General features: G+C 37.3%; 2 protein-coding genes across 2 annotated transcripts; both read right to left on the bottom strand.

The window, feature by feature from the left end:
* Positions 1-531: 531 nt before the first annotated feature.
* Positions 532-1,482, bottom strand: LOC119804896 (olfactory receptor 5AN1-like). The gene has a single exon (XM_038316700.1). The coding sequence runs from the start codon at positions 1,480-1,482 to the stop codon at positions 532-534; it is 951 nt and encodes a 316-aa protein (XP_038172628.1).
* A 7,403-nt stretch (positions 1,483-8,885) lies between these two features.
* LOC119804823 (olfactory receptor 5AN1-like) lies at positions 8,886-9,833 on the bottom strand. Its single transcript, XM_038316594.1, has one exon. The coding sequence runs from the start codon at positions 9,828-9,830 to the stop codon at positions 8,886-8,888; it is 945 nt and encodes a 314-aa protein (XP_038172522.1). The 5' UTR covers positions 9,831-9,833.
* Between the last annotated feature and the right edge of the window lie 5,413 nt (positions 9,834-15,246).

Genomic DNA, 15,246 nt, shown 5'->3' with positions numbered 1-15,246 from the left:
AAAATCAAGCTGTTTCTAAATAGTCTTCCTGAAAGGTACAATAAAGCCAATATGTATTACTATTTCTTTCGAACAGAGAGTTTTGGTATGATCATCCTTGCCTGATAAGTATCACAGGAAAATCAATGGTCATCATCTGGTCCTTATGACATTACATTATATCAAGATATCTATGAGACAAGGTTGGTAGACTCTGAGGTCAGGGATTCCATCAGGAATTTTCTCTAGAGGGGTAGCCTTATAATTTAACATTTTAGCCTTGCACAAGTTTCTCAATTTGATGTTACTCAAATACCTACAGATAAAATAATTAATGATAAGATGGCCATTTTGTAACAAGGAAATTATGACCTTACTGGTTCCAAAAATGATACATTTCCATGGCATCAAATCAATTGTTGGTTTATGTTGGCATGTTATCTGGTTCAAAGTCATCTCTATCCAAAGTGCCAAAGACTTTGTAGTGTTCCAGGAATGTGCACAAGACTTCTGATAACAGTAACTCTGATGTGGCAGTGTGTTGAAATCATCTTATCTGTGACCTAGGCAGCAAATTATCTTTTTCTGCAACCTCTTCATAGCATCTTTGATTTCCTTGTTTCTCAGACTATATATCAAAGGATTCAACATGGGAATCACCACAGTGTAGAAGACAGATGCAAATCTGTCCAAGCTGGAGGAGCCACCAGAGCTGGAACGCAAGTAGACAAACATACCAGAGCTATAGAACAGGGAAACAGCTGTCAGGTGAGAAGCGCAGGTGTTAAATGCCTTAGACCTGCCCTTAGCTGAAGTGATCTTCATGATGGACAAGACAATGAAGCCATAGGATAGCATGATAGCTGAGGCATTGACTATTCCAAAAACCATCGTTAATATAACAAGCAGGACCTGCACAGAGAAAGCATTGCTGCAGGATAGATTTAAAAGTTGTGATATGTCACAGAAGAAATGTCTGATGACATTAGGTCCACAGAAGTGGAGCTGCAGCAAGGCACAAATCTGAGATAAAGAACCTGTGAGCCCTGCTGTGTAGCTTCCCATCACCATGCGAGCACACAGGGTGGGTGACATGATTGATGAATAGAGCAGTGGGTTACAAATGGCAGCATACCTGTCATAGGCCATGGCTGTCATGAGGCAAGATTCGCTCAGCGCCATCGTGGCACAGAAGAAGTACTGAACTATGCAGCCCAAAAAGCTGATAGTTTGTTTTTCCTGAAAGAAGGTAGAAAGCATCTTGGGGGCTGTGGAAGTAACAAAGCAGAGGTCTATAAAGGACAGATTACTGAGGAAGAAATACATTGGTGTGCGGAGGTGGGAATCCATCCTTATTAAAGCAATGAGGGACAAGTTCCAGGTCAGAGTCATAAGATAAATAACCAAGAATATGACAAAAAGCATTGCTGTAATTCTTGAAAAATCTGAGAATCCCAGGAGGATAAACTGGGTGATCTTGGTAAAATTTCTTCCCCTGATCATCACCTCGGTGCTCATGCTCCTAATATCAGTAGGGAATAAGACAATGCATTTGTGAATCAGGTGAAATCAGAGAGCTAGCTTTTTATTTATTTATTTTACATCTCTGATACAATTTCTGGTGTCCCCTCTATTCCCATTTCTTTCCCACATCTTCCCTCCACCCCTCAAACACAATTCTCTCTGTTCAGAAAAGGGAAGGCCTCCAATGGTAGAATTTAAAAGTTGAATAGCAACTTCTTAAAACAATGCCTAAGAAATGATATGGGTTACACACTCACAAATATGTACAAACACAAAATTACATACACACACACAGACACATACACATGCTGTCATAAATTATACTGTCATGATTTATAATTCTGACACATTTTTGTGGAGCAGAAGTATATGTTCCTAGTAAAATTATAAAATTAGTTTTTCTGTGAAAGAGTCATAAGAACTTCAAAATAAATTTTAAGATTTCTTCTCCTGACATTGGTTTAAAATTCCCTTACTGGAATAATTATTTGCCCTACATAAAATAATTTCCATTTGTTTTCAAAAATTTGTTTAACTCAACATCCCCAAAGTGACCTGGATCAAACAGTCATGTTTTGTAATTCTGATGCATTTTGATGGTCCAAAATCTTACATTCCTAGTAAAGTTTAAAACTGATCTTCTTACAGAAGTGTACTATGAGAGACTTCAAAAGGAGGTAATAGTGCCCACTCTTGATCCCAAAGGATATCTCATTTGTGAGTACATTTCTCTAGAATACAAAACATTTGTGATGTTTTTGTTGATTTGACAATACATTTTTGATTCCCCTTGCTATGCATTAAACTACATCAGTGCCTTCAACACAATGATCAGAGCACATACTGTAAAGAGAAGACAGCAGAAGTCCTTAACTAAAAAGTCTCTGAGATGCTGGAGTCAGCCATTCACACAGGCTCAGCCTGCACTGCAGTGCACAGAGACTATCCATTAGATTCTGATTGCTATTACCACTGGTTGTCAGCAATAATGACCTTGGGAGATGACATCAGGTCTAAAACTCCCTGAGATGTCTTCAGCCCTATAGACAGTGAGACACAATGACTCCAGGCAGCTGTAGAATCAGAATCAGCATCCATGCACATCAAACCTCCCAGGGACATTGAAATCAACTGAAAAAAAAACCTTATTCAGAGACATTTAAATGAACTGAAAAACCTTATTCTTTGGCCCTTGCTTGACTTTGAGTACACAGAACTAAGGAATAGACATGAACTGAAGGACTTTGACACAAAAGAGACTCAAAGCAGGTATTTTCTTCTGAAATACTCCAGAAATACTTTTGTTCTGACAATAAAATATTAGAGGTCTCTGTTTTATAAGAAATAACACATACCACCTATGTTCCTTGAAAAAGCTGTTGTCCCTGAGAAGTGAGAGCCAGTGACAGCACCTATGAAAGATTTCAGAGAGAGGAGCATGAGAAAGAGTCGGCACTTAGAAAAACGCAACTGTACTGTTCACTTCCATGGCTCATTATCCTCACAGCGACAGACATGCACCAAGAACAAATAGACATTTCAGGTAGATATGGACTAAAAAGAAGTTTCAAATGACAAATTAATAATTTAAATTAATGTGGTATGAGCATCCCTTCATGGTCTCTGAGATATAATTCACTATAGGAAAATTATTAGAGGATCCATTATATGCTAATCTCCTCTTGGGATAGAGCATAACCTCGAAACATAAAGTATAAAGTAAAAACACAAAAATAAGTGGAAACCCTTGTTAAGAGAAAAATAATAGAAACTCACTTGAAAAATATGATAATACTCACCAAATATACAAGGACAATAGACAACACCTTTTGTGTGAAAGATATCTTCTAGATCAGCAAGGAATGGACACCACAGCACTGTGGAGCGCAAGGAATGCTCTCCTTATCTTGTATATAATCGCCTTGTGTGGTTACTCTCAGGGATGTGGTTTATGTCTCTCTATTTTTGTCTTTCTTTTCCTTCTTCTATTTCACATTCACATTCATATATAAATGCGTAGGTGCACACACAGACATACGCACCACAAAGAAACAAATAAATATCAATTAAAAGCCAAACAAAAGTAAGAGTGCTGTGAATTTTATTCTCATTTTCATATTTACCTGTATCTCCCCAATTTTGTATATCTGCTATATTTTAATAAAAATTTAAGATTTATATCCATAATAGTAAAGGAAGAGAGAGAGAGACCATGAGTTCACTTAATGGCTGCGTAAACCTCTATCATGTTATTTTTGTTCTACCTCAGTAGTTCTATATATAAATAGAGATGGTAAAATTAGCCATCCTCTAGCACTGCTCATGAGACTGAACGACATAATGGGCTTACACACAAAGCTCTGGTAATGTCAGCAATTATTGTTCCTGACATCACCTCCTTCTGAAAAGTGCTGTTAAAGACATTTTTAACCATTAACATTTAATTTTATGATACATCAAGGACCTTTTGACAAAGTTAGTTCCTACAAAATATTATCTGAGCCAGGTTTCAAAATGGTATTGAGAAATCGTTATTACAATTATTTCTACCCGTGTCATGTTATTTTCAGAGCTCCCACTCAGTCAGGTTGCAGATTCTCATTGCTGCATTTGCTTTCCTCCACCAAGTGCTATCTAGACAACAGTGCTGTCCACAAAGGATTGGAGGAGATTTTCTCCTTGGTGTTGTGTTCACTAACATTTGTATCCACCCACAAGTATTGGTGAATGTATTATTAACTGGTCCTACTTGACTTTGCATTTGGAACTCAAAATCTTATTTTTGCTTAATTTCCATTTGGTTTTATGAAATGGCCATTTTTCTTAGAATTGTTTATTCTTAGAGTAAACAATTTTCTCAGTTCATCCAAGTTGAATTAAGTCTAATGAAAACATTTTGAAACTATTAACCCTCCGAGGTAACATTCTTAAACATCAATTTAATTTGTCAGGTCTATAAAATGATTGAAATGTTGTCACTGTCTCATTACATACTGGTGGTACAGACAGGTACACTTAGGTATAGTCTATGTAACCCTCCATTCCCAGTAAAGACTAAAAAATTATAGGCCATTATTCTTTCTCTTAATATCTTTTCTAGACTAAATTATTTAATATTTTAACAGAAGAAAAACAAACATACTCACTCTTTTTATTAGTGTTCTGTATGTGTTCTGCATCCCCCAAGACAGTTTAAAATAGAAAATCTGTTAAAGATTGAACTGGATAAATACAGCTTATCAATTCTAATCTAATAAGAACATGGCCAGTTTAGTAAAATGTTCTGGGGAGAATAAGTTAAATACTGTTGCTGAGTGAAAAACATTCTGAGTAGAAGAATCTGAAGTAAGCAGATAGAAGAACACTGTGTCTGGAGGGAGCGTCTCCAATAGGGTATCACCCATAACTATACTGATAAAACTAGAGTCTCGGGAACCACCAAAGGTGATACTGGAAAACTATTTGAAGATTGTGAACTGTCTGGAGTAATCATGCATGAGTAGTCTGTCATGTCGCAAGACTTGGTTTGGTTTGTCTCTTACAACTAGAAGTCATGAGCCAAAACTGCGCATCTGAATAGAATATACTTCCAATCATTTCAAAGATGTAACACTTGTAAGCAAAAGTGCAGCAAAAAAAAGAGTTCCGGGGAAGATAGAAAGTTGGACAAGCATGCTTGGCTCTTAAAAAATCTGAAACTCAGTCAGTTCTGTTTTTATCCAAATCTCCATCTCATGCCTTTAAAATTAGTTAAGCTTTATAGATAATCTCATTTGACCATAGCCACCCTCGTTATCTCCATTGTTATAAGTAGAATATGGAAAGTAGCAGAATTTAAGGTACATACTTAAGAATTCCACAACCACATCACACCCAAGACGCATACCTGATATTTTAAAGATATGATATATTCTTTTCTCTGAACAGCATATATTTGGGTAAGCACAAAAGAAAACTGGGGAAAATATACAGAGTGTGGAAGGAGAATGGCTAGGGGAAGAATGGGAAAGTTTAATCCCCATAAAGCTTATTAGACTGTGAGTCCTCCTGCAAAAATGACAGACCTTGAGATAACAGACTCTAACTGCAGGTTGTACCCCCTGACCTTCACCAAGACTAGAAGAAGTCAGAATTCCCGCCAAATGTTGACACTGTCAATATTCCAAATAATTTTCCAGGAAGGTCACTAGTATATTCTTAATGAATGTTTTTGGCCATTGACCTGGCTGTCTAGTGGTGAGATAGTGAGAGAACAACACTGGGGAGTCCTCTTAAATGTGCTGTTCAAAGCCAAAGTGGAAGGGAAAAGCCAATTATAAAACATACTACAGACTCTTATTCTCTGGCATCATGGTTGTCATGGAAATTTGTCTAATAATTACAGACCCAGTTTTCGATGGCATCAGTTCTTAACTTCCCCTGTGATCTATTATGATGCTACTTTGTAACTACTGACCTTGGGGTCATTTGGACTGCAAAAGACAGAGGGATCTTCTATTCCCCAGATCTTAATTTCTACAAGACACGCTTTAGTTTAGAGATGTCAAGGGACTTTCCCAAGAGAGCACAACCAGTTGATGACACAGCTTGATATTGATAAATATAAATGCATACAATATAGAAAGCAGCATTATTTTATATAGATATTAACACATTTCCTCAAATATCTGTTGTGAATCAATCCATAGAGCAGCTCTGACAGACATGCTGCATATCCAGTGCCTAAGTGAGGAAGCCAAGGAAATAAGTTATCTACTAATGAATGGCAAGAAACTAATATTCCAGGACCGAGAATGTCCTATCTAGATCACAACCTTGGGTGTTGGTATCATAAAGTAAAATTTGCACTGAGGACTAGCAGGATGATCATTCAGTGAGGGTGCTTGTATCAAGCTTATGACCTAAGCTTTTGGGAGCACATGGTAGGAAGATAAAACTCACTTCCAGTGTTAGGCCTCTGTCCTAAACACAAACACACACACACACACACACACACACACACACACACACACACACACACACTATGCCATCAAGGAAGAGGGACAGGAAGATAGTAAAAAGGCAGATGATTGGAATGACTGTTGTAAAGCAGTGTTGTCTGGAAATCTGGACATGACAGCACCACTGCACTTTTGAACTCATAGCAGATCAACTACTCAAATTACAGCATCGATGGAGGGCCCAAAGGAAAACACCACTAGCTAAAGAATTTTGGTAGATGAAGGCAGTTGTGGTAGCAAAACTCAGTTTCCTTCAAGGAAATGTCTCCTGAGAAGTTGCCCACACTTAGCCCTACAACAATACTTAGATAAATAACACTGAATCGACACAGTAGAGAATACAAAGAGAGAATGAAGGGAGGCACATGCCACGGGGTAAGGTCTGAGAGAAATTAGAGGTGGAGCCAGTGGTTGGTATTGTCAGAATTTATTGTAAACACTGTGAAACTCTCAAATAATAAATATGGGAGGGCATATGAAAAATGTGGAAGGAGGTAATAGGAGGAAGAAATTATGTATTTATATTACCATCTCAAAAACAAAAATATCTAATGAGTCTCTGAAGATGCCATGGAAATATAATGACGTAATTGCTAACCATTTTGTCTAAATCTAAGCAGGATGGTAAACCACTGCCCATTGTTCTTTATACATCATGGTCCTGTTTTAAACCAGAGATGTAAAACCACAAACTTATGTCTGACTTGAGATTACTTGCCAGAAATGACAACTCAATTTGCATAATTATCTGTATCTTCTCCTAACTCTGTGAGTACACTGAATATTTCAGGAATTTTGGGGGGAATATATAAACAAAAATGCCAGATAGAAAAGGAGCTAACAACAGACCAAATAAATGATTTCATACCATTCTACCTTTCTGAACCAATGACTTTATTACAATAATTTACCAAAGCATATGTAACTCTTGAGGAATAGCATCAACAATGATTCTCCTTCATCATATTGGACTAACACACAAATGCCATCCTGGGGAATTCCGGTCACATGCACACCCTATATTACTCCAGAAAAAAAAACCAACCACATGTAAAATTATATGAAACTGGGGGGAAAGAGACTGGCAACAATGATCACAGATAAGGGTCTTGTGATGCCCTGTTTCAAGATGGAAGTTTGCTTGCATGTTTTGATTGTCTGTTGGTTTGTTCAATTAGCTTGTGGCATAATATCTTTCTGAGACCTAGGGTGGGATAGAACTGTGTAGCCTAGGTTTGTGTAAGGCCTGTGAAAATCCTCCTGCTTTATTTTTTAATTAATTGTTCTCTTATATATTACATCCTGACTCCTGTTTTCCTCTCCCTCCATGCTTCCCTGTGTCCCCCCACCCCATCTTTCCTTCTCCACAATATCCACTCCTCCTCTGTTTCTCTACAGAAAAGAGCAGACATCCCAGGGATATCAGGCAAGCACAGCATAACAAGTTCACTTAAGAATGGGCATATACCCTCATATCAATACAATGTGTGTGTGTGTGTGTGTGTGTGTGTGTGTGTGTGTGTGTGTGTGTGTGTACACACACACACATTTTATATAAATACATGCAGTGATCCGATTGACTATATCAATGCGGGACAAACATCTGGGTGTGATATAGATGACTAAGGGAGATGATTAGGATCCCATTGTCTCATACATTGCTATTGGGCCATAAGATAGCGCTACAGGTCATGACTTTTCAAGGTGGCAGCAATCAAAGCATCAGAATACCAAGGAACTGGCACTAATGAAACCCTGTCTTTCTCACCATTTCTCTCCATGATTCAAACTCTCACCTTTGTGTATTACCCAAAATTTTTTAGTGGCTAGAGTGATTTTCTTTAACAAAATCAAGCTGTTTCTGATTAGTCTTCCTAAAAGGCACAATTTACCCAAAATGTGGCTTTATTCCTTTTAACCAGGGATTTTAGGTGTGATCACCCTTACCTGATAAGTGTCACAGAATAATCAATGATCATGGCCTGGTCCTTATTATACTACATTGTGATACTAATGAAACAAAATAAGTAAACACTAGGGGTCAGGGGCTAAATGAGTAATCTTCTCTAGAAATGTAGCCTTGTAATCAAAAAGTTTTCGGCCTTGCAAAAGTTTCTCAACTTGATACTACTCAAAAGCCTAGAGATAGAATAATTAAAGATGAGACGATGGACATTTGTAACAAGAACATTATGATCAAACTGGTCCTAAATATGATGCTCTTCCATTGCATTGAATCAATTGTTGGTTGGTTTTAGTATGTTGTCTGTTTCAAAAATGTCTTATCCAAAATTCCATAGACTTTGGAGTGTTCCAGTAATGTGCACATGATTATAGATAACAGTAACTCTAAAGTGGTATTGTGTTGAAATCTTCTAATCTTTAGCCTTGAGTAAAGATTGTTTTTTTCTGCAACCTCTTCATAGCATCTTTGATTTCCTGGTTCCTTAGACTATATATCAAAGGGTTCAACATGGGAATCACCACAGTGTAGAAGACAGATGCAAATCTGTCGAAACTGGAGGAGCCACCAGAACTTGAACTCAAGTAGACAAAGATACCAGAACTATAGAATAGGGAAACTGCTGTCAGGTGGGAAACACAGGTGTTGAATGCCTTGGACCTGCCCTTAGCGGAAGTGATCTTCAGTATGGATGAGACGATATAGCCATAGGATATCATGATGGCTGAGGCATTTGTTAGCCCAAAAAACATTGTCAATATTACAAGCAGAACCTGTGCAAAGAAAGTGTCAGTACAGGAGAGATTTAACAGCTGGGGCATGTCACAGAAGAAATGTCTGATGACATTAGGTCCACAGAAGTGGAGCTGCAGTAAGACCCATATCTGAGATAAAGAGCTTATGAGCCCTGCTGTGTAGCTTCCCATTACCATGAAAGCACACAGAGATGGTGACATGATTGATGAATAGAGCAGTGGGTTACAAATGGCAACATACCTGTCATAGGCCATGGCTGTCATGAGGCAAGATTCAGTTAACCCCATAGTGGAGAAGACAAAGTATTGAACTACGCAACCCACAAAACTGATCGTTTGCTTCTTCTGGAAGAAGTTGGAAAGCAATTTAGGGACTGTTGAGGTGATATAGCAGAGGTCTATAAAGGACAGATTACTGAGGAAAAAATACATGGGTGTGTGGAGGTGGGAATCCATCCTTATTAAAACAACAAGGGACAGGTTCCAGGTCAGCGCTGTAATGTAAAGTGTGAGGAATATAATAAAGAGCAGGGCTGTGATTTTCGGGAAATCTGAGAATCCCAGGAGGATGAACTGAGTGATCTCGGTAATATTTTCTCCCCCAATCATTACTTCTATGCTCCTGTTCCTAAAAGAAGAAAGGAAATAAGACAATGTGTTGAGATCTCAGATGATATTACAACATTATCTTAGAGATATTTTCATAAATACTCCATGAAAAAACCTGTTTTTTGTCCTTGAGAAGAGAGAGGAAGTCAGTGACATCACATATGAAAGAATTTGGTGAGATGAGCATTAGAAAAAGTTGGCACTTAGAGAAACACAACTGTACTGTTAACATCCATGGCTCATTATCCTCACAGCTACAGACATGAGCCAAGAACAAATAGGCATTTCAGACAGAAATGGGTTCATAAGGGGTTTCTAATGGCGAAGTTTATAATTTTAATTACTGTGGAATGAGCATGCTTTCATGGTCTCTGAGATCTTATTCAATACAGGGAATTTGTTAGAGGATTGATACATTGATACATTCTTGGGATGGAGTATAACCTTGAAACTTCAAGTATAAAGTAAAAACATGAAAACAAGTGAAAACCCTAGTTATGAGAAAAAGAATAAAAATTCAATAGAAATATAGGTTAATACTCACAAAATATACAAAAACAGTAGGCAACACCTTTTGTGTGAAAGATATCTTCTAAACCAAGAAATGGACACCACAATACTGATGAGAGCCAGGAATGCTCTTCTATCTTGTATACATTTGCCTTGTATGGTTACTCTTATGAATTTGACTTATGGATCTCTCTATCTCTATCTCTCGTTCTATTGCACATCCACATTCATAGATAAATACGTAAGCACACATATGTGCAAACAACACAGACACTAAAGTAAACATGCAAACATATACATTATGAATAATTTCCAAAGAAACACATCTAAAAAATTAAAACATAAACATAAAAATAAGTGTGCTCTGAATTTAATTTTATTTTATTTTTCATACTTATCTTATTTCCCCAATTTTTATGTCTGCTATATTTTCATAAAAATTAAAGATTTCTATTTTAATAACACAGGGAAAAGGGAGAGAAAAAGAGGTCATGATATTTACTTACTGGCAGCATATCCCTTCATCATGCTAACACTGTGCTGCTTCAGTAGTCTCATGTATAAATGGAGATGATGAAACTGACCATCCTCTGGCACTGCTCAAGAGACTGAATGACATAACGGGCTTACATGCAGAGCTCCGTTAATGTTAGCAATTATTCTTCCTGCCTTCTCCTCCCTCTAAAATGCAGGCAATGATAGAACAAAGATGATACATCAAGGTCTTTTTGACAAAGTTAGTTCCTAAAAAAAAAGGTCTGAGCCAGGTTTCAATAATGGTGCTGAGAAACAGTTATTAGAATATCTACTTCTGCCTAATATTTTCAAATGCCCACTCGCTCATATTGCAGATTCTCATTGCTGCATTTGTTTTCCTCCACCAAGAGCTATCTAGATGATAGTGCTGTTGATGAAGGACTGGAGGAGACTTTCTCCATAGTGTTAAGTGTTGCATTCACTCACATTTGCATCTGCCCACAAGTACAAGTGAATGTATTATCAAGTGGTCCTACTTAACTTTGCATTTAAAACTCAAAATCTTACTTTTGCTTATTTTCATTATGGCTTAAAAGCTTAGCCATCTTTCTGTTTATTCTTAGAATGAACAATGTTGTTTCTCAGTTCATCCAAGTGGAGTTAAGCTTAATGAAAACATTTTGAAATTATGAACTCCCATGGGTAACATTCTTAAATATCAATTTAATTGGTCAATTCAATAAAAATGATTTAAATGTTTCATTGTCTCAGTGCATTTTGGTGATTTGGCAGGCACACTTAGGTATATTCTATGTAACCCACTATTCCCAGCAAAGCCTGAAAAATTATAGACCAATATTCTTTCCCTTACTATCTTTTCTAGACTAAATTATTTAATGTTGTAACAGAGAAAAATCAAATGTACTCACTCTTTTTATTATTGTTCTGTATGTGTTCAGCATCTCCCAAGACAGTTTAAAATAGAAAAATATGTTAAAGATTTAACTGGATAAACACAGCTTATCAATTCTGATCTAATAAGAACCGGCCAGTTTAATAAAATGTGTTGGGAACAATAAGTTAAATACATGTTGCTGAGTAAGGAAAAATGTGCATAAAAGAAACTTAAATCGACAGTTAGGCCAGCACTAGCAGTGTCTGGAGCAAGTGTCTCTGATAACTGCATTGCTAAATCTAGTGTCTCTGGGACCACCAGAGATGACACTGGAGAACCATTTGAAGATTTTAACTGTCTGGGGAATTGGGCATGAGTAATCGGTCATATCACAAGACTTGGTTTGTTTCTTACCACTATAAGTCATGAACCAAAGCTGTGAATCTGTATAGAATATAATCTCAATCACTTCAAATCACTTCAAATATATAACCTGGTAATCAAAAATGCAGCGGCAGCGAAAAGAGTTCCAGAGAAGACATAAAGTTGCGTACATGAACAAGCAAGCTTTGCTCTTAGGAAATCTGAAACTCAGTCAATTCCTTTGTTTTTATTCAGATCTCAATATCTGGCTTTTAAAATCAGTTAGACCTTATAGATAATCTCATGAAGCCCTAGCTTCATTATGTCCAATATTATAAGTGGAAAAGGGAAAGTAACAGAATTGAAGGTACATACTTAAGTCCACAACTACCTTTCACCCCAGACCCATGCCTGATATTTTTAACATAGCATATATTCTTTTCCCTGAACAGCATATAATTTGGGTAAGTAAAAAGGAAAACTGAGGGAAAATATACAGGATGTTTAAGTTAGGAGACGGCTAGAAGAAGAGTAAGAAAATCACTATAAATCTTATTAGATAGTGAGTCCTCCCGCAAAAATGATGGACTCTCAAGATAGCTGATTCTAACTGCAAGTCATACCCTCTGACCTTCATCCAGACTAGAGCAAGACAGAATCTTGCCAAATAGCGAAACTACCAATATTCCAATAATTTTCCAGAAGGGGCACTAGTATATTCCTAACAAATATTTTTAGCCATTGACCTGGCTGTCTAGTGGCGAGATAGTGAGAGATCAACACTGGGGAGTCCTCTTAAATGTGCTGTTCAAAGCCAAAGTGGAAGGGAAAAGCCAATTATAAAACATGCTACAGACACTTGCTCTCCAGCATCATGGTTGTCATGGAGATTTTTCTACTAATTACCAGGCCCAGTTTGCCATTTGCATCACTTCTTATCTTCCCTTGTGATCTATTATGACATCAGATTGTAACTTTACTGACCTTGGAGGCATTTGATCTCTAAAGGACACAGGGATCTTCCAGTCCCAAGATCTTAATTTCTAGAGGACAAAGTTAAGTTCAGAGATGATAAAGGCGTCTCCCAAGACAGCACAATTAGCTAATAACATAGTTTGATATTGATAAATATATGCATACAATATAGAAAGCACTTTATTTTATATAGGTATGCACACATGTTTTTTTCAGATATCTGTTGTGACAATACAGCAGCTCTAATAGACATGCAGCCAGCACATATTGAAGAAGTCAAGGCAGTAAGTTATCTTCCAACTCATGACAAGAAACTGAAATTTAGGACAGAAAATGTCCTATTTTGATCACAACCTAGGGTGTTGGTATCATAAAGTAAGAGAAATTTGTGTTGAGAACTGGCAAGATTCTCATTCAGTGAGAGTGCTTGTGTCAAGCTTATGACTTGAGCTTCTGGGAACACATGGTAGGAAGGAAGAACTCTTTCTCAAAATTAGGCGTCTGTCCAGCACACACATAAATACACCACACACACACACACACACACACACACACACACACACAACATCATTGAGAAAATAGGGACAGAAAAACTAAAACTCCATAGGATGGAAAGGATACTTTAAAGCAGTGTTTTCAGACACGACAGGTTCATTGCACTTTTGAACTCATAGCAGCTATGGTTACCTGCCCAGATCAAACTACACAAATTACAGCCAACATTGGGAGCCTCAAAGAGGCTTTGGTTCGGAAAAACTTTGGTTTGGAAAAGCTGCTAAAATAGCAAAACTCAATTTCCTTCGAGGAAGTGTGCCTGAGAGGTTGCCCACACTTGGCTCTACAACACTTCTCACATAATCATCACTGAATGGACTCAGGGGAGAATACAAAAGAGAATGGAGGGAGGCAGATTCTATGTGGAATGTCTGAAAGAAATTGGAGGTGAAGCTAGTTAGTGGCTGATATGATCAAATTTTATCTTAAACATTGTGAAACTCTCAAATAATGAGTAAAGAAGGACATATAGGAAACTCTGGAAGGAGGAAATGAAAGGGAGAAATTATATAATAATATAATTATACCCTCAAAATAAAAATATCTGGTGAATCTCTGAAGATAACATAGAAATATAATGACCTCATGTAATTTTAAATGAAATTAAGAGAAAAGAGACTAGTGATTATAATCTCACATAAAGGTCTTGTGATGCTGTTTTAAGATGGAAGTTTGCTTGCAAAGCTTTGGTTGTTTGTTAATTTGTTAACTTGATTGTGGCATAGTCTTATACTGTAGTTCAGGCTAGGATGGATGTACCCAGGTAGGCCTAAAGCCTGTGGAAATCCTCCTGCCTTATTTTTTCTAATTATTGTTCTCTCATTTATTACATCCATTTTTTCCCAATCACCCCCACAAACTCCCTTCTCCCCCAGATTCAACCCTCTTCCATTTCTCTTCAGAAAAGAGAAGGCAGCCCAGGGAATTCAATCAAACATGGCATAAGTTACTGTAAGACTGGGCACATTCCTAGAGCCAGAAGTTTTTCAGGGTCCTGAACAGTCCTGCAGTCACATTTAAAATAATCCTTCAGAGCCTTAATATCAATTATAATTGTTTGGTCAGTGGTACTAACTTATTATTGGCTAGCTCTTGACATTTAAACTAACCCATTTCTATTAGTCTACATTTTACCACAAGGTTCAAAATTTGTTACCTCACATCTTGCTTTGCAAATGAAGAAGTTTGCCAAAATAGGTGGAACTGTCCTTCAAATTTCTTACCTCACTAAGAATATTAAGGCTCAAAATAAGTATTTTGTAAGCAGATATGGAGATCAGTGGGCAGGAGAAGAAACCAGACAAGCAGGATGGGGCAGGACAGAAAAACGCCTTCTGACCACAAATAGCCTCACAATAAGGCTACACAGGCTACCTATTATAGTTAAGGGTCCAAAAATCAAGTAAAAGAGTGAGAGACAGGCACCATACTGCGGTTAAGAATCGCCAAGAACAACAACCTATAGGATTATAACATATATGCAGAGGACCTATATCAGACACATACAGGATTCCTGATTGCTGCTTTAGTTTCTGAGAGCCCCAATGAACTCACCTAGCTGATTCTGTGGGCAGTGTTCTTTTCTCCCTACCTTATTAACGTTGGGGTTATAGGTTTAAAGCACTCATCTTGGCTCTGGAA

Source organism: Arvicola amphibius, chromosome 1 (assembly GCF_903992535.2).
Source record: "Arvicola amphibius chromosome 1, mArvAmp1.2, whole genome shotgun sequence".
Lineage (NCBI taxonomy): Eukaryota > Metazoa > Chordata > Mammalia > Rodentia > Cricetidae > Arvicola > Arvicola amphibius.
Note: the sequence above shows the minus strand (reverse complement) of the source record. Positions and strands in the feature narration are given on the sequence as shown.

Excerpts from the sequence above, each read along its gene's own strand:
- LOC119804896 (XM_038316700.1), bottom strand. The coding sequence starts at position 1,482 with ATGATCAGGGGAAGAAATTTTACCAAGATCACCCAGTTTATCCTCCTG.
- LOC119804823 (XM_038316594.1), bottom strand. The coding sequence starts at position 9,830 with ATGATTGGGGGAGAAAATATTACCGAGATCACTCAGTTCATCCTCCTG.